Here is a 27,652-nt window from a genome sequence, read left to right as displayed (position 1 = left end):
TCGATATTAATCAATACATTTTTCATTTTTTATATACAGACCTGGTGTGCCTGTTACCTGCTTGTTTATATCCACGTCTATTTACAGTGTGCACCCAAGCAGGTGTATTTACCTTGGTGGAGTGCCACTATATTGTGTAATATAGAAGAGCTCAAAACACCTACATAGTGCAATACTGCTTTAATGCCACAAATGAGTATCACAAATAATGTGTAAAGATACAATCACAGTACTGTAGTTAACTTGGGTTAAGGGCAAGAGATGAGATCCACCGGCAACCATGATTGCTGTGACCCCTCCGTCGGGTCCCGTGTTGCTCTGGGGTGCAGAGGATAGCTCTCATGATCTCCGTTTCGGTGGTAATACTCTGTTCAGCCTCTTGGGGTCATGTAACGATGACGTAACTCGGGGGGAAAGCCAGCCGGCGCCTCATTGGGTGTCTCACTCACAGTGCCTCTTGGTTGCCTGGGAAACCCCACGTTTCGTAGGAGCTACTGCATACTTCTTCAGTGCTATACGGATATCAGTTAGTGTAGAGGGAGATATTTATATGCTTCTCTGTAGTCATGGCAATCATAAACAAAACGAGGGGGTAGTAGTGTGTATGGATGTGCAGGGAGAATGTTCAGGCATGTCTAAAGAAAAATCACATATATTGAACCTGTGGCTTTGATACATACAGACAGAATAGGCAAGAATAACATTAAAATATTATGACAAGATAATACTGCTAATACTTAGATGCTGAATGACTCAGAGCCCAACAATATATTGGAAAATAGGAGTGAATATAGCAGAAACAGGGAAAATAATGATGATACATCACTGTTTAATAGTAGTGGAGGAGACAAGATGATGTACTGTAGAAATAAAACTGTTAAGCAGACACGCATATGTGTATATATGTATATATATATGTGTATATATGTATATGTATATATATATATACAGTGTTTGACAAATCACCCAAAAATCTACTCGCCCAACCAAAAAATCTACTCGCCACCTAGTCCGCCCCCAACTCCGCCCCTAGTCCCGCCCCAACTCCGCCCCAACCCCAACTCCGCCCCTAGTCCCGCCCCCAACCCCGCTTTAAAATAAAATATATAAATAAAATACATTTAATAAATTCCTAGTCAGAACAACATTCGTTTTTGACATAAATGTATTTATTGTATTACATTATACTACAATTAGTCGTGTGTGTGTGTGTGTGTCAATGTTGGATCTAGAAATAAAAGCCAGATGTGAATGACTAGTTTCCTGAACCCCTTAACCAGTGTCTGGACGTCGGCGCTTCACAGAGAGAGACAGAGAGACAGACAGAGAAAGCGAGAGACATGAGAGACACACACACACACTGAGAGAATGAGAGACAAAGAGAGAGTGCGACAGAGAGCGAAGAAGAGTGCGACAGAGAGGGAGAGGGTGACAGAGAGAGGGCGACACAGGGAGAGGGCGAGACAGGGAGAGGGTGACACAGGGAGAGGGTGACACAGGGAGAGGGTGACACAGGGAGACGGAGAGGGTGGGTCACACAGGGAGAGGGTGACACGGAGAGGGAGAGGGAGGGTGACACAGGGAGCGGGTGACACAGGGAGAGGGTGAGAGGGAGAGGATGACACAGGGAGAGGGGGAGAGGGTGACACAGGGAGAGGGTGACACAGGGAGAGGGATGGTGACACAGGGAGAGGGAGGGTGACACAGGGAGAGAGTGACACAGGGAGAGGGAGAGGGTGGGGTGACACAGGGAGAGGGAGGGTGACACAGGGAGAGGGAGAGTGACAGGGAGAGGGGGAGGGTGACACAGGGAGAGGGTGACACAGGGACAGGGTGACACAGGGAGAGGGAGAGGGTGACACAGGGAGAGGGAGAGAGAGGGAGAGGTGACACAGGGAGAGGGGAGAGGGTGACACAGGGAGAGGGTGACACAGGGAGAGGGTGACACAGGGAGAGGGTGACACAGGAGAGGGTGACACAGGGAGAGGGTGACACAGGGAGAGGGAGACACAGGAGAGGGAGACACAGGGAGAGGGTGACAGGGAGAGGGTGACACAGGGAGAGGGTGACACAGGGAGAGGGAGAGGGTGACACAGGGAGAGGGTGAGAGGGAGAGGGTGAGAGGGTGACACAGGGAGAGGGTGAGAGGGAGAGGGTGACACAGGGAGAGAGGGAGAGGGTGACACAGGGAGAGAGGGAGAGGGTGACACAGGGAGAGAGGGAGAGGGTGACACAGGGAGAGGGAGAGGGTGACACAGGAGAGGGAGGGTGAAACAGGAGAGGGGGAGGGTGACACAGGGAGAGGGTGACACAGAGACAGGGTGACACAGGGAGAGGGAGATGGTGACACCAGGGAGAGGGAGAGGGTGACACAGGGAGAGGGTGACACAGAGACAGGGTGACACAGGGAGAGGGAGAGGGTGACACAGGGAGATGGAGAGGGCAACAGAAAGAGGGAGAGGGTGACAGGGAGAGGGTGACAGAGAGAGGGCGAGACAGGGAGAGGGCGACACAGGGAGAGGGCGACACAGGGAGAGGGTGACACAGGGAGAGGGAGAGGGTGGGTCACACAGGGAGAGGGTGACACGGAGAGGGAGAGGGAGGGTGACACAGGGAGCGGGTGACACAGGGAGAGGGTGAGGATGACACAGGGAGAGAGGGAGAGGGTGACACAGGGAGAGGGTGACACAGGGAGAGGGAGAGTGACACAGGGAGAGGGTGACACAGGAGAGGGAGGGTGCCAGGGAGAGGGGGAGGGTGACAGGGAGAGGGGGAGGGTGACAGGGGAGAGGAGGAGGGTGACACAGGGAGAGGTGACACAGGGACAGAGTGACACAGGGAGGAGGGAGAGGGTGAGACAGGGAGAGGGTGACACAGGGAGAGGGAGAGAGAGGGAGAGGGTGACACGGAGAGGGTGACACAGGAAGAGGGTGACACAGGGAGAGGTGACACAGGGAGAGGTGACACAGGGAGGAGGGTGACACAGGGAGAGAGGTGACACAGGGAGAGGGTGACACATGGAGAGGGTGACACAGGGAGAGGGTGACACAGGGAGAGAGGGAGAGGGTGACACAGGAGAGATGGAGAGGGTGACACAGGGAGAGGGAGGGTGACCACAGGGAGAGGGAGGGTGACACAGGGAGAGGAAGGGTGACACAGGGACACACACACACACAGAGAAAGAGAGACACACAGAGAAAGCGAGAGAATGAGAGACACACACTGAGAGAATGAGAGACAAAGAGAGAGTGCGACAGAGAGCGAAGAAGAGATGCGACAGAGAGCGCGAAGAAGAGAGTGCGACAGAGAGAGCGAAGAAGAGTGCAACAGAGAGGGAGAGGGTGACAGAGAGAGGGAGAGGGTGACAGAGAGAGGGCGACACAGGGAGAGGGTGACAAAGGGAGACGGAGAGGGTGGGTCACACAGGGTGAGGGTGACACGGAGAGGGAGGGTTACACCGGGAGCGGGACAGGGTGACACAGGGAAAGGTGACACAGGGAGAGGGTGAGAGGGAGAGGATGACACAGGGAGAGAGGGAGAGGGTGATACAGGGAGAGGGTGACACAAGGGAGAGGGAGTGTGACACAGGGAGAGGGGGAGGGTGACACAGGGAGAGGGGGAGGGTGACACAGGAGAGGGTGACACAGGGACAGGGAGAGGGTGACACAGGGACAGGGATAGGGTGACACAGGGACAGGGATAGGGTGACACAGGGACAGGGAGAGGGTGACACAGGGAGAGGGAGAGGGTGACACAGGGAGAGGAGAGGGTGACACAGGAGAGGGAGAGAGAGGGAGAGAGAGGGTGACACAGGGAGAGGGAGAGGGTGACACAGGGAGAGGGTGACACAGGGAGAGGGTGACACAGGGAGAGGGAGAGGGTGACACAGGGAGAGGGTGAGAGGGAGAGGTGACACAGGGAGAGAGGGTGACACGGAGAAGGTGACACAGGGAGAGGTTGACACAGGGAGAGGGAGGGTAACACAGGGAGAGGAGGGTGACACAGGGAGAGGGAGGGTGACACAGGGAGAGGGAGGGTGTCACGGATAGGGTGACACAGGAGAGGGAGGGTGACACGGAAAGGGTGACACAGGTAGAGGGAGAGGGTGGGTGACACAGGGAGAGGGAGGGTGACACAGGGAGAGGGAGGGTGAAACAGGGAGAGGGGAGGGTGACACAGGGAGAGTGAGAGGGTGACACAGAGACAGGGTGATACAGGGAGAGGGTGACACAGGGAAAGGAGAGGGTGGCACAGGACAGGGAGAGGGTGACACAGGGAGAGGGAGAGAGAGGGAGAGGGTGACACAGGGAGAGGGTGACACAGGGAGAGGAGAGGGTGACACAGGGAGAGAGAGGGTGACACGGAGAGGGAGGGTGACACAGGGAGAGGGAGGGTGACACAGGGAGAGGGAGGGTGACACGGAGAGGGAGGGTGACACAGGGAGAGGGAGGGTGACACAGGGAGAGGGAGGGTGACACAGGGAGAGGGAGGGGTGATACAGGGAGAGGGAGGGTGACATGGAGAGGGTGACACAGGGAGAGGGAGAGGGTGGGTGATACAGGGAGAGGGTGACACAGGGAGAGGGTGACACAGGGAGAGGGTGACACAGGGAGAGGGTGACACAGGGAGAGGGTGACACAGGAGAGGGTGACACAGGAGAGGGTGACACAGGGAGAGGGAGGGTGACACAGGGAGAGGGGGAGAGGTGACACAGGGAGAGGGAGGGTGACACAGGGAGAGGGAGGGTGACACAGGAGAGGGAGGGTGACACAGGGAGAGGAAGGGTGACACAGGGACACACACACACACAGAGAAAGAGAGACACACAGAGAAAGCGAGAGAATGAGAGACACACACACTGAGAGAATGAGAGACAAAGAGAGAGTGCGACAGAGAGCGAAGAAGAGAGTGCGACAGAGAGAGCGAAGAAAGAGAGCGAAGAAGAGTGCGACAGAGAGAGCGAAGAAGAGTGCAACAGAGAGGGAGAGGGTGACAGAGAGAGGAGAGGGTGACAGAGAGAGGGCGACACAGGGAGAGGGTGACAAAGGAGACGGAGAGGGTGGGTCACACAGGGTGAGGTGACACGGAGAGGGAGAGGGAGGGTTACACCGGGAGCGGGACAGGTGACACAGGGAAAGGGTGACACAGGGAGAGGGTGAGAGGGAGAGGATGACACAGGGAGAGAGGAGAGGGTGATACAGGGAGAGGGTGACACAGGAGAGGGAGGGTGACACAGGGAGAGGGGGAGGGTGACACAGGGAGAGGGAGAGGGTGACACAGGGACAGGGAGAGGTGACAGGGACAGGGAGAGGGTGACACAGGAGAGGAGAGGGTGACACAGGGAGAGGGAGAGGGTGACACAGGGAGAGGGAGAGGGTGACACAGGGAGAGGGAGAGGGTGACACAGGGAGAGGGAGAGGGTGACACAGGGAGAGGGAGAGAGAGGGAGAGAGAGGGTGACACAGGGAGAGCGAGAGGGTGACACAGGGAGAGGGTGACACAGGGAGAGGGTGACAGAGGGAGAGGGTGCACAGGGAGAGGAGAGGGTGACACAGGAGAGGGTGAGAGGGAGAGGGTGACACAGGGAGAGAGGGTGACACGGAGAGGGTGACACAGGGAGAGGGAGGGTAACACAGGGAGAGGGAGGGAGGGAGAGGGAGGGTGACACAGGGAGAGGGAGGGTGTCACGGATAGGATGACACAGGGAGAGGGAGGGTGACACAGAGAGGGTGACACAGGGAGAGGGGAGAGGGTGGGTGACACAGGAGAGGGAGGGTGACACAGGGAGAGGGAGGGTGAAACAGGGAGAGGGGAGGGTTGACACAGGGAGAGGGAGAGGGTGAACAGGGACAGGGTTGACACAGGGAGAGGTGACACAGGGAAAGGGAGAGGGTGGCCACAGGGAACAGGGTGACACAGGGAGAGGGGAGAGAGAGAGGGAGAGGGTGACACAGGGAGAGGGTGACACAGGGAGAGGGAGGGTGACACAGGGAGAGGGAGGGTGACACAGGGAGAGGGAGGGTGACACAGGGAGAGGGAGGGTGACACAGGGAGAGGGAGGGTGATACAGGGAGAGGGAGGGTGACACGGAGAGGGGTGACACAGGGAGAGGGAGAGGGTGGGTGATACAGGGAGAGGGAGGGTGACACTGGGAGAGGGAGGGTGACACAGGGACAGGGAGAGGGTGACACAGGGACAGGGAGAGGGGGGTGACACAGGGACAGGGAGAGGGTGACACAGGGACAGGGAGAGGGTGACACAGGGACAAGGAGAGGGTGACACAGGGAGAGGGAGAGAGAGGGAGAGGGTGACACAGGGAGAGGGTGACAGGGAGAGGGAGAGGGTGACACAGGGAGAGAGAGGGTGATACAGGGAGAGAGAGGGTGACACAGGGAGAGGGAGGGTGACAGGGAGAGGGAGGGTGACACAGGGAGAGGGAGGGTGACACAGGGAGAGGGAGGGTGACACAGGGAGAGGGAGGGTGACACAGGGAGAGGGAGGGTGACACAGAGAGGTTGACACAGGGAGAGGGAGAGGGTGGGTGATACAGGGAGAGGGAGGGTGACACAGGGAGAGGGAGGGTGACACTGGGAGAGGGAGGGTGACACTGGGAGAGGGAGGGTGACACAGGGACAGGGAGAGGGTGACACAGGGACAGGGAGAGGGTGACACAGGGACAGGGAGAGGGTGACACAGGGACAGGGAGAGGGTGACACAGGGACAGGGAGAGGGTGACACAGGGAGAGGGAGAGAGAGGGAGAGAGGGAGAGAGAGGGAGAGGGTGACACAGGGAGAGGGAGAGGGTGACACAGGGACAGGGAGAGGGTGACACAGGGACAGGGAGGGTGACACAGGGACAGGGAGAGGGTGTCACAGGGAGAGGGAGAGAGAGGGAGAGGGTGACACAGGGAGAGGGAGAGAGGGTGACACACTCACAGACACCCACTCTCACTCAGACAAACTCACACTCACACACACACAGTCTGTCACTCACACACACACACAGTCTGTCACTCACACACACAAACACTCACCCGCAAGGCAGGGGGTCGCACATGGCAGCAGTGGGGCCTCCGCACAGCAGGAGGGCCTCTGGAAGGCAGGGGGGGTCGCACATGGCAGCGGGGGCCTCAGCACGGCAGGAGGGCCTCTGCAAGGGGCCGCGCCACGCCGACGCCGCCGCAGTATTCCCTGATAGAATAGTGAAGGGCGGTAGGGGATTTCCCCTGCTTAGAGCAGGGAGAGGCTCCGGTTAGGGGATTTCCCCTGCTTAGAGCAGGGAGAGGCTCGGGTTAGGGGATTTCCCCTGCTTAGAGCAGGGAGAGGCACGTCTGGGGTGAGGGGGGGGGGTCACGGAGGCCTGGAGAGATTGGTGTGAGGGGGGGGGGTGGTGGTGGATGGCCCGATGGGAGGGGGTGGTGGATGGCCCAATGGGAGGGGGGGGTGGATGGCCCGATGGGAGGGGGGGGTGGATGGCCCGATGGGAGGGGGGGGTGGATGGCCCGATGGGAGGGGGGGGTGGATGGCCTGATGGGAGGGGGGGGGTGGATGGCCCAATGGGAGGGGGGGGTGGATGGCCCGATGGGAGGGGGGGGTGGATGGCCCGATGGGAGGGGGGGGTGGATGGCCCGATGGGAGGGGGGGGTGGATGGCCCGATGGGAGGGGGGGGTGGATGGCCCGATGGGAGGGGGGGGTGGATGGCCCGATGGGAGGGGGGGGTGGATGGCCCGATGGGAGGGGGGGGTGGATGGCCCGATGGGAGGGGGGGGTGGATGGCCCGATGGAAGGGGGTGGTGGATGGCCCGATGCGAGGGGGGACGGATGGCCCGATGGGAGGGAGGGGGGGTGACAGATGGCCCTGCAGGGGCCTGAAGCGTGGAAGGGGCTGGCTGCCGGAAGGGGGAGGAGGAGTGGAAGAGCTGAGGAGGGAAAGTTGCTGAGAGGCGGGGGAGGAGCGAAGGCACTGCTCAGAGAGCCGGAGGCGGGGTAATCTCCCCCAACAACATGAACCCGCCTCCGGCTTTTTTTTTTTTTTCTCCAGCGCGAGCGCGGGAAAAACAGCAGCGCGAGCGCGGGAAATTTAAAAAATACACGTGTGCTGCTTGGGCCAATATTTACTCACCCGGGGGTTAAATCCACACGCCCCGGGCGAATAAATGTATATAATTGTCAAACACTATATATTATATATATATATATATATACAGTGGTTGACAAATCACCAAAAAATCTACTCGCCACACAAAAAAAATCTACTCGCCACCTAGTACCAAACGTGTGCTGCTTGAGCCAATATTTACTCGCCCGGGGGTTAAATCCACTCGCCCGGGGCGAGCAAATGTATAGGTTTGTCGAACACTATATATATATATATATATATATATATATATATATATATACACACACACAACTATATGCTCATCTGCATGTCTTAGGCTGGTCTGCAACCCCGCCTTTCACCATTATCACCCAGCACACAGCACTTCCACTGCAGCAAGGGATTCTGGGGAATGACATGCAAATGAGCACACAGTGCCACTTTTTGCTTCAGAAGTGCTGTGTGATAATGGTGAAGTTAAACAAGTTAAAAAGCAGGGGTCCCAGTACCAATACCTGAGGTACTCCACTTACAACTTTAGACCAACTTGAAAATGTTCCATTTATGACAACCCTCAGTTATCTATCCATCAACCAGTTTTCAATCCAGGTGCATATATTTATACAGAGTCCAATTTGCTTTATTTTGTACACTAACCTTGTGCGGAACCGTATCAAAAGCCTTTGCAAAATCTAAGTAGATCACACCAACTGCATTACCCTGGTCTAAATTCCTACTTACCTCCTCAAAGAAACTAATAAGGTTAGTTTGACATGATCTATCCTTCATAAATCCATGCTGACTATTACTAATAATTTTGTTTTCCATTTGTTATCCTGTATTAAACCTTCAAGTAGCTTCCCGACTATTGAAGTCAGACTTACAAGTCTGTAATTCCCCGGTTGTGATCTAGCTCCCTTTTTAAATATAGGCACCACATCTGCTTTACGCCAATCTTGTGGTACTGAGCCTGTGGAAATGGAGTCTTTGAATATTAAATGTAATAGTTCGGCTATTACTGAGCTTAACTCCTTAAGAACTCTTGGATGTATGCCATTGGGGCCAGGTGCATTATTTAAGTAATAATCCCTGAAGAACAGGGCATTAATGGCCAATAATGCCCTGGCTGGAAGAGTTGAAGGCCCGAGGCGAAGCCGAGGGACTTTAACCCAGCCAGGGCATTATTGGTCGGTAATGCCCTGTTCTGAGGGGATTATTACTATTATAGGCTAAATGTAGGCTTATTTTTAATTTTTCATAAAAAAGATACATTTTTGTAGTCATATTGATTTTTATCAGCATGATTGTCTACATTCTTATGCTTTTACTGCAAGTTTATTAAAAGTAAATTGTACATATACACACACACACACACACACACACACACACACAAACACACACTGCAACCCCCCCTATATACAAACACACACTCTGCTCCTCCCCCCTACACACTGTGCAGCCCCCTCCTCTACACCCACAAAACACACTGCAGCCCTCTTCCACCCTCTACACTCACAAAACACACACAACACACAGCAGCCCCCCCTCCCCCCTCTACATCCACAAAACACACTGCAGACACACACACTAACAAAACAGACTGCTGCCCCCTCTACATCCAGAAAACACACACCAGCAGCCCCCCTCTACACCCACTGCAGCCCCCATGTAAACCCACACACTGCAGACGCACACACACACACACACACACACAACACTCTGCACCCCCCCTCTGACCTACAAAACACACACTGCAGACACACAAATCAACAAAACAGACTCTGCCACTTCTACATCCACAAAACACACACTAGCAGGCCCCCCTCTTCACCCACTGCAGCCCCCTGTAAACCCACACACTGCAGACACACACCAACAAAACACTCTGCACCCCTCCTCCACCCACAAAACACACAGGGGCTTATGCAGAGAGGTACGGGAAGGTATAATTAGGCAGGTTTGCGCCAAAACTGTCCGCTTTCAAACAGATAGTGGCGAGAACTTGGCGGGACAATTTAAATTCGGCAAACGTGTTGCGAGAAGCGTGATCTCGCCAATGCGAAAACACGCAGGATTCCAGTAGCTCCGATGCTGTATTGTGGGCTAATACCGCGCAGCTCAGAATGGCGAGTTTCACGGCAAGTGAAACTCGCCTAATTAGCCATTTCCTGCACACACCGCTACCGGAGTTCCCTGCATACCACAACAATAAATTCCAATCCTGTGGCGAATTTAAGCAGTACCTCTCTGCATAAGCCCCACACTGAAGCCACACACACTGCAGCCCCCCTCTAGAAGAACAAAACACACACAGCAGAAACACACCAACAGGACTCTGCTGCCCCCTCTACACCCACAAAACACACACCAACAGAAGACACACAAATAAAACACTATGCTGCCCCCTTTACACCCACAAAACACACTCAGCAGACACACAAACCGTTCCCTTCTCTCTCCTGAGCGGAGCTCTCTGCAGACAGGGGGGGAGGGGGAGGAGTCAGTGCCTTGCTGGTGGCTTCTGATCACTGTTACTCAAATGTTCCAGGACTTGAATATTTGTTAGGACTTCTACATTGTTTGATATTACCAAATCCAGTATTGCCCCTCTCCTGGTTGGTTCCTCAATAATTTGGGTCATGTCACTGTCTTTAAGCATCCCCCAAAAAACTGTTTCCTTTTGCTGTAATACTAATCTCATTGTCCTAGTCTATGTCTGGATAATTAAAATCACCCATTATGCAAACATGACCTAGTTTTGATTCCCTCTACATTTGCAAAAGTATTTTAGCTTCCTCAATCTGACAGATATTTGGTGGTTTATAGCATATCCCTACAAACATTTTCTTTAAACTTTTACCTCCCCTGCTAATTTCTATCCACAAGGTCTCTACATTTTCATAATTCCCCTCATAAACACCTTCCCATATAATAAGGTTTCCATTCGGTTTAACATATAAACATACTCCACCCCCTCTTCTATTTGCTCAATCCTTCCAAAAAAGGGAATAACCCTCTAAATTAACTGCCCAGTCATGGGTTTCATCCCACCATGTTTCAGTAATGCCTATGATATCATACTGCTCCCTTGCAGTATTAATTCAAGCTCCCCCATTTTATCTGTCTGGCTTCTTGCATTAGCAAGCATGCATTTAAGTTTTTTTTCAGTCTGTACTATTATCTTATCTGCTCCTGTCTTTCTGCACCAATTGGGTTTAATCTTTAGAAGTGTTCTAGTATTATCCATATTTCCTCCATGACCGCCCTCTGAAGGGAACCAGGGCTCCCAAATGTGGGGAAAGCATACTGTAGTCTTTTTTGATCCTGCTTTAATTTGGATTGCTACTGAATTTGGGGATCATCAAGAACTTTGAGATTAAAAAAATAAATATATATATATATATATATATATAGGGAACCATGTTAAAAATGGTTATTGAGGCAAAAAGTGACACTGTGTGCTCATTTGCATGTCATTTCCCAGAATCCCTTGCTGCAGTGGAAGTGCTGTATGCTGGGTGATAATGGGGAAAGGCGGGGTTGCAGACCTGCCTAAGACATGCAGATGAGCATACAGTTATATTTACATTTGCATATTTGCTTTGCTGTGGAGGGTTTTTGTCACTTTTTTTACTCACCATAACTTTACTCAGTATATATATACATACATACATATATATATATATATATATATATATATATATATATATATATATAATGTACTGTATATATATATATTTTTTTTAACACACACATCCCCACCACGCTCTAAATTGAACACCACATGTATATGTATGTATGATATATGAGATTATATATATATATATGAGAGTCGAGAGAAAGAACAGACCTCGCATGCACAAGACTGCACAATAAAGGTAACCAATAAACGGACTTAATAATATATATACTCAATAAGTATGTCAGTGGTGCTATAGGGCCAATAATAAATGAACAGAAGAGAATAGAAGCCCACGAAATAAGCACTCTGGTATACCGTTGGCAATATCAAAATTCCATAAGTTTATTAGATGTCACAAAAAAGGATAAAAGATAGCACAGAAATTTAAAAACAAGGCATAGATCCCCTGTGCGTAAATCAAAACAGTATGCTGACTACAGCGCCCGTCAGGTTCCTTAGGAACAGTGAAAGAAACCAGGGAGTAAATTGCAAATATCCCTAGTTTAAATACTGCAAACAGTGCTACTCTGTGGCAGATGACAGGTTACTGAGAGTGAACCACCCATATATAAAGGATGTGGAAAAGTTGGAACCAGAATCACACATGAATATAAAGTCTCTTCAGAGATGTCATAGGTATGATAACATTAAGGGGTTTGATACCAGAGATAAACACAATGGCAATGTAAAAAACAGTCCTGTTGAGGAGACAGTAAGCAAGTAGATAGATCCAAATTAAATGAACCACAGTCCTGGAGGTGTGTATAGCCTCACAGCACTATCTAGCACACATATGAAAAAATAACAGGGCAACCATGAGACAGCAAACATTGATGGAAATATTTACGTATCCCAAGAGGGGGAGAGACCAGGGGATCCTGCCCACTTGACCCACTCCAACGCGTTTCGGCACCAAAGCCTTCAACTGGGAGTGGTGGGGTAGGCAGAATAATATGCACTATTTAAAGGGGGGGATTTTCGCGCCAAAATTACAAAAAACAGTTGATAATAAGACCTAACACATACCTCCTGTGTGATCGTATGAAAAGCGCGGCCATTGTTGCCAATGCGCATGCGCCAAATGACGTCATAGACATCTTGCGTCTCACCTTGGGACGCACGGCCATTGTATCCCTAGTCTCTATGCTGTAACAGTATGCGCGGCCATTGTTACCTCTGCGCATCAATTCCTCCACAACGATGTGTTAGACTGATAAAGTCATACAGAAAACGATTACTTCAAGTTATTGCTGCTAAAGGTGGTTCTACAAGCTATTGAATCATAAGGTGTTCTTAGTTTTTCACACATGGCTTCTCCATTTTGGCTTTATTTTTGTTAAATAAACCATGACAGTGTAATATGTCATGCGTTGTTGTTTATCTGAGGTTGTATTTACCTAATTTTAAGACCTGCTAAGGAACAGTGATTGTTATTATGTCCTGATATGTAAAACCATAGAATTCAAAGAGGGTGTACTTTCTTTTTCACACAACTGTGTGTATATATAAATATATAGTGCAACACAGCCGTCAGCGAAGTCCTCCAGAAACACACCTCCGATGTAGCTTGGTTCCGGTCAGGGCAGGGAGCAGATTAGATGTAACAGCAGATGTCCTTAGTCCAGGCAGTAAATAACTTAGTGTGTACGCCCTTCACTTAGCAGCACAGTGTTAACCCTACGCGTTTCTTCACACTAAGTGATTTCTTCAGGGGATGGATACTTGATACACATGATACGTATATATATCCCAGGTATCCAATCAAATTGGATATAAGCTAACTTGGCACACATGTATTAACTTTACATAATTGTTATTCCTAAACACCTAGAAAACATACACGTTGCTCTAATATAGAAGCTTACACAATTAAAACTCATTATTCTAATTAGACACAACTTGCTCATACACATACAGTAGCTATAATGATAAAATATACATTGCTACAAAATATACAATTAATTAAATGCATATACATACAGAAAATTATATTATTTTTATACTGAAATAAATTTCTTGTTTCTTTGGTGTAATTTGGAATATATAATACTAGTCAGAGTATACTTCAATGTTCATATATTAAATAAATTAACCATTTGACTCAGTAACACACAGTTGAGGACATGTGAATTATAAAATAAAATAATATAGTAACATTGGGCTTGATGTAGGAGGATCACAATTATATAATTAATATTAGAGATATGTTATGATTAGATCTATTATGGTAAGCCATAAACTGTTTTTTTTCATTTATTTTTTTAAAGCCCACTATCATAACTAATCTTAAAAGATACTATAGCTCAGGCCTGCACAACATGCGGCCCGCCTGGCCTCTCTGTGCGGCCCGCGATGACTCCGGCCAAGCGCCTGTTAATTAATTTTTAAAAAAAAGTTTTCAAAAAATGGTGGAAGAGATGAGGGGGAGAGTGGAAGAGATGAGGGGGAGATGCAAGGAGTGGAAGAGATGAGGGGGAGATGCAAGGAGGGGAAGAGGAAGGGGAGATGGGTGGAGTGGAAGAGATGGGGGGGAGATGCAGGGAGTGAAGAGATGAGGGGGAGATGCAGGGAGTGGATGAGGAGGGGGAGATGCAGGGTGTGGAAGGGATGAGGAGGGGGAGATGCGGGGAGATGCGGGAAGTTGAAGAGATGAGTCACTGTCATTCACCCACCCACCGCCATTCACCCACCCACCATCATTCACCCAACTGTCATTCACCCACCCAGTCACTGTCATTCACTCACCCACCCACCCAGGCAGGCAGTCACATGTCTTTTGTTGAAAATATAAAAAATAAACAGGTTGCATTGTAATGTTTTTTTCTGTATCACAATAAGAAAACAGTTAAGTAAAAGTTGTGCGCTAAAAGATATTTTTTCGTGGTAGGTGCACTATGGGTTTGGGGGGGGGGGGGGGGCTGCTCCTTTCATTTGTCCCGGGCCCCATGATTTCTGTTGGCGGCCCTGTGGGTGATGTGAGATGCAGGGGGGGTCGTTGGAGGTGCCAGGGCAGGTGATTTGAGGTGCATGGGGGGTGATTTGAGGTACAAGGGTGGGTGATTTGAGGTGCAAGTGGGGTGATTTGAGGTGCATGGGGGTGATTTGAGGTACAAGGGTGGGTGATTTGGGGTGCATGGGGGTGGTTTGAGGTGCATGGGGGTGATTTGAGGTGCAAGGGGGATGATTTCAGGTGCAAGGGGGGTGATTTGAGATGCAAGGGGGAAAAGTGATGTGAGGTGCAAGGGGGGAGAGTGATGTGAGGTGCGGTGCAGGGGGGAAGAGTGATGTGAGGTGCAAGGGGGAGAGCGATGTGAGGTGCAAGGTGGGAGAGGGATGTGAGGTGAAGGGGGTGTGATGTTTGTGCTGTGCAGGGGGGTATTCTGTGTTTGATGTGGAGGGGGAGTATTATATGTGGGTGAGGGGGAGAGATGGGGGTATGAGAGATAGATGGGGAGTATCGCAAAGGTTGATAGTGAGGGGTTCTTGGGGAGATATGAGGATGATGATGAGGGGTACAGGGGGAGATATGATGATGATGAGGTGCTGGAGGAGAGATGGTGATGCTGATGATGATGGTGATGATGATGATTTTACCCGTGCGGCCCAATTTTTTTTTCCTTGGAGCAGTTCGGCCCTTCTCACTTTACAAGTTGTGCAGGCCTGCTATAGATGAATAGGATTACTAAGTGATTAATATATTATACCAATATATATATAATTAGACTTAGCATGACTCACTTAATACCAAATGAATTTAACATTTGAGCAAATGAAGATCTTAAATCCAATTGGAAAATATAATTGGAAAATATAAAGGCATTGTTGATGACATGTCTATCTATGCTCTCCCATTTGATATAAAATATATCAATAGACATAATCAGCAGTGCCTAATCTTATGTTAACTGATAGATATTACGGGGTTTCTATATGAAAAAAAACTGTATATTGTAGACGTAAATCTAATATAGTCAAGGGACAGGGTGGAGAATCAAGATTAATCAAATGAACTGTGTTTTACAAACACCTTATATTATAACTAGAACCATATTTCTAAAAAATTGGATTCTAATATATTTGGGTGTTTTTAACAGCAAAGAAAGAAATTGAGACAAAAAGACCGGACATGTATCCTTAGATCACCAGTATTCCAAACTGACAAAGTCCTCCTCTGTATATAATAGAGAACTGGGGTGCTCCCTCCAAACTCAATACTGATATAGTAGTAATCAGATATGTCAATGAACCATACTAGCCCATAGAGTGATAATGTTGATTGCTGCTCAGCCCCAGCACGAGGATCTTCCCACGAGCCTCGTAGTGTAGATGTGTGAAAAGAATAATAAAGGGCGCAATACATAAAAAAGGGAATCAAAAAATGTCCCTATCACACAAATGATAGACAATGTTTGTGATAATGAAGGGAATAAATATATATACAACAGTGTACTCACACGGCCGAGTGTGGTACTAGGCAAAAGTAATGGTATCTTTCACTTCCAACAGCTGTCGTCAAAGACCTTGTCTTTCAGACGCTCAGTCGTCAGATACCAAACGATCATCCGTATCCTCAGAAATATCTTCCACGGCTCACACAGTGGTGGTATATATATATATATATATATATATATATATACATGGTTCCCTATATATATATATATGTGACACCACACAAAGATATAAGGGTGTAATTTATTAGATAAAAAGTGAGCAAACAGTACACTCACATGTAAGACCGCTCCGGTAAACGCAGCAGACTTCCGCGTCACGCTGCAGTGTCTTCCTTTGCCCGGCGTCCGGTGCTCAGGACTCCAGCAGGGTGCTCAAGCGGACTACGGTTGCCGATAGCGGTCAGTTGATACAAATGCCAATGCTTGTTCAAAGTGCGTTTTACCTTAGCTGAAAGAGGATTATGCTGCGTAATGAACGGAACATCAATAGTCTTAGATTCATTGAGTATCTTCTTTAGTTTTTTCTTTTTAATAGATCTTTTCTATTTAGCATAACAGTTTTACTGTATGTATCCCCCAAAATCTCATTACTGCAAGATTTGAATTTAAATTTATCTAGAATAACTGTAGCTTGTTCCTCAAAGACTTGTTGTTCCGAACAATTACGCTTCATCCGTCTTAGTTCCCCATATTGGATATTATTCAACCATTTATGATGGTTTTTATACTGACTTTTTCCCTGTGTTACTACACGTGCTATCTACCAAAATATTTGAATTCCACAATTGCTCTAGTGATTATTGGTATCTCTTTCATTCTATGCCAATTTCTTCATATATAGCCACTTTTAAGCTTAAGCCTATAGGGAAACCATGTTGAAGGGTTTTGAAGCAAAAAGTGGCACTGTGTGCCCGTTTGCATGTCATTTCCCAGAATCCCTTGCTGCAGTTTAAGTGCTGTGTGCTGGGTGATAATGGTGAAAGGTTGGGTTGCAGACCTGTCTAAGACATGCAAATGAGCATACAGTAATATATCCATTTGTTATATGCTTTGTTGTGGAGGGTTTTTGTCCCTTTTTTTACCCACCATAACTTAACTGAGTATGGTAAACCCTGTCCCTTGCTTCTTTTTTGCATAGCTGGCATAACCAACCCCACACTGAGGAGACCCATTAAGGTCGAAACAGTCTGTCTGTGGGTGGGTTTGCTGGCTATGCATCTTAACCCTGGCTGTGCTCAAAACTGTGACCATGCAGCAAGCTTAAGCCTATTGGGAAACTATGTTGAATGGTTTTGAAGCAAAAAGTGGCACTGTGTGCTCGTTTGCATGTCATTTCCCAGAATCCCTTGCTGCAGTGAAAGTGCTGTGTGCTGGGTGATAATGGTGAAAGGCGGGTGTAGACGGACGTTCACAGAGGTACACAATTAGGAGGCTTTATAATGTGAAATTATAATAGGCTTTATTGTGCCTGTTCCTTTTCATCAGGAAATTATCCAAACACAGGGGGGGGGAACAAAGCTTCCATTCACTTGGGACTATTTCTAGTGAAATCCTATGCGATTAGTTCACATCTCCATTAGTTAAGCATGTCTCGCAGCCCCAAAACATATAGCATGAAAATAAGCAGATATAAGCAGTCTCTTAAGAATAAAAGTCTTATCTGTTTCTTGGAGGGAAAATCTTCTCACTTCCTGGTTCAGCTTCAGGTGTAGTAGTTTCCCCTGTGTCTTGAAATCAGCTCTGCTGTGCAGAGCTCAAGACCGGTCAGCTCCAAAGGTCAGCTCTCAGTCAGAGCTAAGGAGAGTCACTTCCTGTCTCAAAGGCAGGCTTTTGTAAGCAAATCAGGCAGGTGGTGTTTAGTAATTAACTACCACACTGCTAGATTGAATGCACATTACTGAACAGGGATAAGTCCCCTGTTACAGCGGGGTTGCAGACCTGTCTAAGACATGCAAATGAGCATACAGTAATATATCCATTTGCTATATGCTTTGTTGTGGAGCGTTTTTGTCACTTATTTTACCCACCATAACTTGAGGAAGGTCCCGTTGGGAGGACCGAAACGTTAGCGGCCTTGTGTTACTGGATACACTTTTTTTACACCATACCAGCAGTGTGCTGTCTCTTTTTGGCTATCAGGATCCCCTGGTCTCCATATGTCTACATACTCTCTATGGGACAAGCATCTGCCTCCTGCAACTAAACCGTGAGTGCTAATCTCCATACCTGACATATATATATATATATATATATATATATATAAATGTAAATACAACTGTATGCTCATCTGCATGTCTTAGGCAGGTCTGCAACCCCGCCTTTCACCATTATCACCCAGCACACAGCACTTCCACTGCAGCAAGGGATTCTGGGAAATGACATGCAAATGAGCACACAGTGCCACTTTTTGCTTCAAAAACCATTTTTAACATGGTTCCATATAGGAATATATACACACACACCGGTTTAAAGACACTTTAAGTACAACAGTAAGGACATATCGCCCAGTAGGCAAATGGCAGCTCGCCCTGAACAACAATACCAGCTCCCTACCTGTACCAAAGCTGTGCGCAAGTGGGAGACTATAGAGCCTGTTTTTTTAAAAACCTCTCAGTTCCTTTCCCAGAATTCTATCTCCCTATCAGGAGCGTGAGGGATTTCCCTAGCATCCAATCTCAGACAAACTAGTAACAAAAATGGGGTTTCTTAAATATCTGGTTGAACTCTGGGGCAGGTGAAAATATGGCCTCTCTGCCCCTGCTTCCCTCCATGCCCCTCACAATGAGATACTCCGGCCAGTCTGGGTAGACCTAATGGGCAGGCACATTGCATCCCTTTGATATGAGGATGTGGATAATTGAATAACACCTTGAACATCCTCTGGGCCTTTCATCCCCAGATGTCCTGTGCACAAAGCATATGTTTTAAAACAAACTATACTTTTATACTGTGTCTTGCTAAAAATGTCTAAGTCTTTCTTTGGTTTCAGGGATAGAATAAGAATGTATACTCTCTATTCTCACTAGCCATATCCCCGCCACACTGCAAAAACCTGACTTTACATTTTTACACAAAATAAACCTTGCAGCTTTATCAGATAGCTGGAGCATCCCCTGAACCCCTATACCAGGTTCAGGGTGACTTGGGCATGAACTGCCCCCCCCCCCCTTTATACTAGGGATCCCTGTACTGTTCTGGGAATACCTTGATACTCTATGCCCCTTTTACCTTTCTGGTCTGTGCTGAAGCAGGGACTCCTGGCAGTGAGCTGCAAGAAAGTTTTCAGGGTAGGATTTGGACCGGAGCACTATGCTTCAATGTATGCGAGAATCCTACTGTGATTCCCGGCTACATTTTTGGGGTATTCAGTAACTCTGGAACCCCGCTACATAGCCACAATCTGTACAGAGTTTCTCCGCAAAACCCACCCTTAACCTCAGAGCCTAGCAATCTCTGCTTGCTGGCACTCCTGGAAAGGCAAAAACATATTGTTAACATTGTCGCACATTATACATACAGACACATGCAGAGACATATACGACAGGCAGGTACAAGAGCTGACACTCTAGGACCCCAAAACATGGATCAGGGGCAACCAAGTGGGCTTGGCGTTTTTTAGTGAGCCTGGTTACCCCATCACAGTCACAGACAGTACGCTTTAAATTAGGATCCCCAAAAGAAGGAATAGAGCCCGGAATATTTAAGGAAAAGGTATATGGCATGCCACAGAGGGCCTCAGGAAAGAGGGCTCTCGGGTGTCAGCAGATCAGTTCTAACCGCGGACCTGCACTAATACTCAGTCTGTATGGAAGTGGCAGTTCCCAAACAGGCCAAAGGGTCGCGTAAAAAAGACCCACCAGGATTCTCGTAGGGGCCTAGAGTAATCAGATTAATATTGATGATGATCTTGATGTAACATGGCGAACTGGGCCCCCCACCTACTCAGAGCAACAAGGTCAATGTACCTCCATTTGAGTGTTGAGTGGGCACTGATGGAAGAATCGTATTCATGTCTTCTATAAAATACAGTACAACGTTGTCAATATGTAAATGAGCAGTCGCTGTGCTTGGGGACAATAATAAATGCCAGTTGTACTATAAAAGTTCCTGTTGCCCATTTTTATACATCCTCACCCAGCCACCTTAATCCAGCACCCTGAGTCAAGGTAATCCATGTTGCGTAGTCCATCTTTACACAACGATGTAGACTCCCCAGGAGCCGGGCAGGGAGGTTTATATATGTATACAAAGAATAATTATAAAATTATATAAATGAGAGAACATATCAGATGAAGGCAGTTACTCTAGGTCAATATTTTGGTTTAGACCATTTGGAGAAAGGGTATTAAGTATGTATATCCATTAGTTCCCGCTTTGTCTGAGATGCTTGAGTCCATCACCTCCCCTGTCCTCCAATTTAACCGTTTCTATTCCCTTAATTGTAAGTCCTGTAGGGTCTTTGTTGTGGTTGACTAATGAATGTTTGGCTACAACATGGTTAGTGAATCTAAGGGTCCAGGCAAAGGCTGCCAGAACACAAAATGGTCAGTTTGAACAGAAAGAGCAGGCAGTCTGGAAAACCTGAACTGGCAGCAAAACCCAGTATGGATCCAGAAGAATACTTACAGTATACCCTTTCTCGGAGACCTTCGGGCGATCTAATCCAGTTTGGCAGGGGATCTCCGATGAAACACCCGGACCAGTCTGGGGGCATGGACATCCCCCGATTTGATCAATGAATTTTCTTCGGGTCCATAACCCTTCCAATGAACCAAGTATTGTAGCCCGCCACGGGATCTATGGGAATCCAGTATCTGGCGTACTTCAAATTCCTCCTGGCCATCCACCAGAAATGGTCTAGGAGTAGAATATAGAATGGCAGTGTCTTTCTGAAGTGCTTCAACTGTACCCAGCAAAAGCTTAGTCTCTAGGGTAATGGTCCCAGGTATCAGAGGTTTTCCATCAATGGCCACTACTGGTAACGGAATCTCCCTAGTACGGAGAGGAAGGGAGTGGAGTTCTGCAAATGCAAGGTAAATGAAATTCCCTGCGGCCCATGGATCCATAAAAGCCTGAATGAAGATGAAAGCTGGTCCCCAGGAGAGTTTTCAAACTGTAGCCTATTTGTCTATTTTCTTGTGTTCGTATTGGCTGTGCGCTAAAGTATCCCTTACATTATTTGACTATCTGCTCGCATGAGCTCACAATCATTATAAAACGGATGATGCTAAACATGGGTGACTACCTTTAAACTCTTTGAACATACTATGCAGATATTGCATTCCATGCATTCCAAAAAGGGTGACAGTCATATTGGCGAGAACAGATATGTGGTAAAATGATTATGGGAAACAATGTGAAAGAAATGGGTGTATGAGGAGAGCTAGAGTAAAGGGAAATGGTTCAGTATGTCCTTGAGAAAGATCCACTGCGTTTGGACTGAAGCATTAGCGCAACAAACCACAAAAACTTCAATTGAATCCAGGAGTGCTACTTTATCAGTATGTCAAAGCAGCAGGTGAAGTAGTGGTTACTGCATGTATTGTATGTCCAATGTATAATAGTTCAATTAATTTTATTTTATATTTCAGATACCCGCAGTGCTTTGATAACCTCAAAAAGATCTCCTTCATATGTGTCAACTTAAAAATAGATGTGTTTTTAAAATCTCTGTATACATAATTTATATTTAAAAGAAACTCTCGTATTGGTTTATTGAGATATACAGCCTGAAATTAATCTACATTTCCATAGGACCAATCTTTCAACATTTCGTATTACTGCCAGGGCCATTTGTCACTTCGTCTGATCTGAGGTACCAATGTATATTGCAATGTGAATGCTATATTAAAGAATGTATCTATAAATTATTGCAACCTGTAATACGAACCACGATAAATCATGCACAGCAAAAGAGGCATTTGGAGCTTATGGACTCTTTGTTGAACCTTTTCATTCATGTATTCAATATCATAACATAGGCTACATTCCAGCTCCTCAAATCTGATAATGGATCTATTATATCTGGCCACAAAAGCATATTTTTTTTATGTTCAATTGTTGATAGTGAACAGTTTATTTGTTAGCAATCCATAACAAAACCAATTTCCTGACAGAGATAATCAGCTCTGTAAGGTCATAATGAAACAAGATTGCGGCTGGCAAAAAAAATAAAATAATATATATATTTATTTGAAGAGGTTACAGGAGTCAGTTTTTAAGTTCTCCCTGCAGCTTCCTTATAAATTTGCTTTGATTTACTTATGGTGGCATGAATCAGTCAAGCATATTCTTTTGGGGAAATAAAATAGAATTTGAGGAGAGATCAAAGACAGAGTCAAACAAGATCATAGCTTCCAGTCTCCCAGGACAATCCAGAGAGAATGGAGGCAGAAAAGTGTCAGGTTCTGGATGCAACTTATAATCAGGATACTTATACTGTATCATCATGGGTAAAGAAGGTAACCTTCAACAACAGTACACAAAAGAATACTGGATTGCAATGGTTCACTGCATATTGTTGCACACAAACATTTAGATTAAGAAACATTTTAATCAACGTTTCCTTTGATAGTGATTACAAATGTATCTTCTTGTTCCCTACAGATTGAAACAAAGGCTGCAGTAATACCCCTGGGGATGGAAAAAGAGGAAAATGTTCAAGCCGCGATCCACAATTCACTTAAAGTGGTGTTCGCCTAATTTCATTCAAGGTCCTATGTGATATTCTTTTTTAAATAAATCAGTTGTGTACGATTAGATAATACATACTGCATTCTTTTTTCACTCTTTATTCCCTTTTGTAAAGAAGGCGTCTACATTCAAGAACGTAGGCCTCCGGGTCTAGGACGACAACATTGCCCCTTATCAGAGGGTTTAATGACAATATTCTCGTCCATTTCCAATTACTTAAGGGCTAATGATTTAGATTGTGTTGACCATAATGTATGTTTTTAGGTAATTTTGTAAGGTCATTTGTAACCAATTTAGTAAATACGTTGACATTTGTACGTCTCCATCAGTGGCATAAATTTAGACTTATTGCACAAATCAGTAAAGGGACCCTCTCCTGCAGGTCTTGCACTTTCCTCCAGAAGGCTACCGAGGATTCTCATATTTGTGTGGTCAGTATGATCAAATTCCTCAAAGCTGGTATTAACAGCATTCCATTGTGCACGTCAGTTATGAAACGTGTGTAATAACAGTTTCCTGGAGAATAGGTTTGGATCTTTAATGACCTCAAACGTATCCATATGGCCGGTAGGAAAGAAAGACAACCCCATCGATAGTACTTCGATATGATGGTGATTAAGGGTCTTTTTTTAAAGGTTCATTATGTGGCTTGATAGTCTTTGATATGTGGACATATATATTATATATGTCAATATATGGTCAGCCTCCGGTCATATGACCCCTTTGGTGAGATATTTGTTATCTCACGGACTATCAGTTCATTTATCTTTTTCTACAAAGCGTGATATAGATATATAGATTATAGCGATATAGAGATATATGATCTTTTAAGGTTCCGCCAGGAACCTACCTTGTTAAACGATATAACATTTTTCCTATTGCACCCTGTTATATATATTCAATACAATATCCTAGTATTAGGGTGAGCAGTACGGTCACCACAATTGTTTATTTTTAAACTTAACCATACAGTTTTTCCCAAGTTTGTCTTTCATATTTTTTTTTAGACTTTAATTCAGTTGCATCCTTCTTTTCCTGGTTTATTTCCACCAGACCTTGTGATGCCAACTGAAGGAACTTCACACTAAGCAGCTATAAAGCTTTGCATGAAATGGTTTAAAACATTACAGAACAAAAAGGTATACATTGTCTGATTACGATTATTACTTACAGTGTTTGGATTTTCAGAACAAAGACATTTAAAATTATATAAAACTGGAACCAATTTTAAATAATTCAGAGGACAAAGCAGCTACACAGTAAGTGTGGAGTATGTTTGGTTACTTTTAACAAGTGCAATGTGTAATTACTGCCAAACACAGTATCTTCAGCTGCCATGGGGCAGGTTTGATCATCCCTGTTTTTGTATTTCCCATATATAACAACATACAGTCCTTGTATTCTCAAAGTACACAGAACTGAAGAAAGGATGGACCGAGTATTGCTAAATGAAGGGATGAACGTGCAGGTACCCACCAATCCTTAGTGATATTGTGAGTTTATTTTTATATTCACTTAAACATATCTCAATATGGAAACTCCTCAATATTTCCATCACATGCCCACAATCCTAGATCTCCCCTACAGACCGCCGATCGCGGCTGTAATCTATGCAGGCGCCGCCATGCGCACCTGCAGTCGGGAGGACTAGGGCCAAAGCCTAAACCTGCCACCTCTCACAGATTTTTTTGCATACACAAAGTGTGTGTGTGGTATGCATTTAAAGTGAATAATTTTCAAAAACCTCATTACAGTACGCTCTTCATTTTCTTTTTGGAATGCACTACAATTCACAGCATTGTAGCCACTAGGCCATCACTATTTTTTGAGCATTTACATCAAGGTCTTTAAGTACAGGACCATTAGTAGATCAAGATCTTCTCTTTCTTGTTTCTGCACTGTAAATGGCCTCATAGACTTCAAAGGATTCTCACTGATAGTAGTCAGCACTTTTCTATTAAAATGGACACCAATGCAAGTCCACTTTCCAGTCTCAATTCAATCAATGTACGTACATTATAGAGAGCCTAATGTGGTATATTTTATTGTTCTCATACTCCGTGACATTTTTGTTAGGTGGAAAAGTGTCAGAAAACACGAGCAAAGAAAAAAAAACATCTAAACTAGAGTAAATAATTCCGTTATAAATATAGAAATATGGTAGGGGGGAAGATAAAATACTCTGAATTACCATTCCAACCCCATTCATAATTGTATGAAATTTGTTGATCCCCAAAAATAAGTCCCAGAACCCACTTCCGAGATTCCCCACAAAAATCGCCCTACTCATAGCAAATTATAGAGTTTGTATTTTTTCTGCTACGCAGGGGATGTTTCTTTAACAGTCTGAAAATGCTAAATATATATTCTAAAAATAAAAAAAGATGGAAAGTAAAAAAAATAAAAATAATAACATTTTTATAGTCAACTGATCTGTACTTAAGTATCTATTACCATGTCTATGAACTGACACAAGCAAACCATTATTTCTACAAAACAAAGAAATAATTTGCAATACCTTTAGTATTATTATATGTATGACTGTTAATGTAGTGAAATATATATATATATATATATATATATATATATATATATATATATTGCTCGCTGTGTTAACAGCGAGCATTAGCTTATATGGACATCACGTAACAATGGTTTTTCAGACAAAAGGTGACACATTGTGTGCTCATTTGCATGTCATTTCCAAGAATCCCTTGCTGCAGTGGAAGCACTGTATGCTGAGGATAATGGTGAAAAGCAGGGTTGCAGACCTGCCTAAGACATGTGAATGTGCTCACAAGTGATCATTTTATTTGCTATATGCAATACGTTGGAGGTTTTTTGTTGCCTTTGTAACCCACCATAACGTAAAACGTATATATTATATATACCCTGTAGTTTGTCGTTTGTTTTTTTATTTGAGAAAAAGCTGTTAAAATTGCAAACTACCAGTAAAATAATCAATAGAAACACCTTCACATTATATGAATTTGGAAAGGCATAAAACACATTTAAATAGTTTACAAATAATATAGTATAAAGGCAAAAGTGGGCACTTCAGGGGCAAAAATCAGTGTTCGAGATGTACACAAAGAAAAGTCTTTTTTTTCTTTCAGGAGTCCAGAGGTAGAAATGCAGAGCACTACTATCGCGCAAAAAAAGGAATGATCAAGAGGGGACTCCAATAAAAAAAAATATATTTATTCAATCACAAGATTAAAAAAAAAAAAGGAAAAACCGCCCCCACACGTTTTGTGCAGTGTGCGGATGCTGCACACCACAGTACCTTCAGACGGATTAAAAGGGCGGACCGTGGGCACTTTGATAAATATGTGAGTTACCCAATGTTGTAACCACCTTGATTCATATGTCATGATTCTTAGTGTTTAATATATGGGAGATGTTTATTGCTCCATTTTTGTGTGGTGATCTGTTCTAGACACCATTATGCGTTATTCTTCCCATAGGAAACCGGCTTTTTATGTACTGCATTCTTCAGAAAGAAGGTTCTGGACTTTATGAAACTTATATAAGCATTTACACAGAGTCTTCTACAGGCATACCCCGCATTAACGTACGCAATGGGACCGGAGCATGTATGTAAAGCGAAAATGTACTTAAAGTGAAGCACTCCCTTTTTCCCACTTATCGATGCATGTACTGTACTGCAATCTTTATATACGTGCTTAACTGATGTAAATAACGCATTTGTAACAGGCTCTATAGTCTCCCTGCTTGCGCACAGCTTCGGTACAGGTATTGCAGTTCAGGACGTGATGACAGGCACATGCGTGAGCTGCCGATTGCCTATTGGGCGATATGTACTTACTCGCGAGTGTACTTAAAGTGAGTGTACTTAAAGCGGGGTATGCCTGTATTGCCTCTGAGCACCATATCCTCTTGGACTCGCATTTTTGCTTTTTTGCTTTCATATACTGTATTGGTTTTTTTGCTCCAGAACTGCACCACCTTTTGCCTTGATTTATATTCCCCTTGGTAATTAAAAAAATGTGCAAAAAAAAATTAGGAAGTGTTCTCTTAACATATTAAAAGGCAGATAACATTTTTAAATATTTATTCAAGAAGTAATTTTGGACTAGTCCATGCATTGGAATTCCTTTCCGACATATACAATACATTGAAAGACTTGACTCACCGCTCTGCTAGTAACAGATGCTGTCTTATCATCCTCGTCACTCTTCTTCCATTGGCCAGCATCTGTACCAATAGACCTTGTTTGGTAACAGACTTTACTCATGTAACCTTCATCAGTTCCCTGTATCCGCAATCATAATACAAATACAGTTTGTCACAAACACTTATAAATGTTACATAGTAGGTGAGGTTGAAAAAAAAAAAGGACGTACGTCCATCAAGTTCAACCTATGCTAAATTTAGACAACAGATACTTTATCCTATATCTATACTTACTTATTGATCCAGAGCAAGCAAAAGACCCCAGTATCATATCATCCAATGATATCTCAAGGGGGAAAATAAATTCCTTCCCGACTCCAAGAATTGGCAATCGGATTAATCCCTGGATCAACATCTTTCGCATGTATACTTATTTGGTATATCCCTGTATACCTTTCCTTACTAAAAAAATGTCCAACCTTTTTTTTGAACAAATTTATTGTATCTGCCATCACAGTCTCCATGGGTAATGAAGTCCACATTTTAACTGCCCTTACTGTAAAGAACCCTTTCCTTTGTTGATGGTGAAA

At 45.7% G+C, this 27,652-nt stretch overlaps 1 protein-coding gene across 1 annotated transcript in view; it reads right to left on the bottom strand.

Annotated features, from left to right (window-relative positions):
- The window catches only part of ATG10 (autophagy related 10), a 245,121-nt gene that overhangs the window by 187,970 nt on the left and 29,499 nt on the right, over window positions 1-27,652 (bottom strand). The window contains exon 3 of the mRNA XM_075592477.1: window positions 27,082-27,201. Coding sequence (XP_075448592.1) covers window positions 27,082-27,201 — 120 coding nt within the window. The remainder of the gene's footprint in view (window positions 1-27,081; window positions 27,202-27,652) is intronic.

This window comes from Ascaphus truei, chromosome 1 (genome assembly GCF_040206685.1).
Source record: "Ascaphus truei isolate aAscTru1 chromosome 1, aAscTru1.hap1, whole genome shotgun sequence".
In the NCBI taxonomy this organism is placed as follows: Eukaryota; Metazoa; Chordata; class Amphibia; order Anura; family Ascaphidae; genus Ascaphus; species Ascaphus truei.
This window is presented reverse-complemented; position numbering and strand designations above follow the sequence as displayed.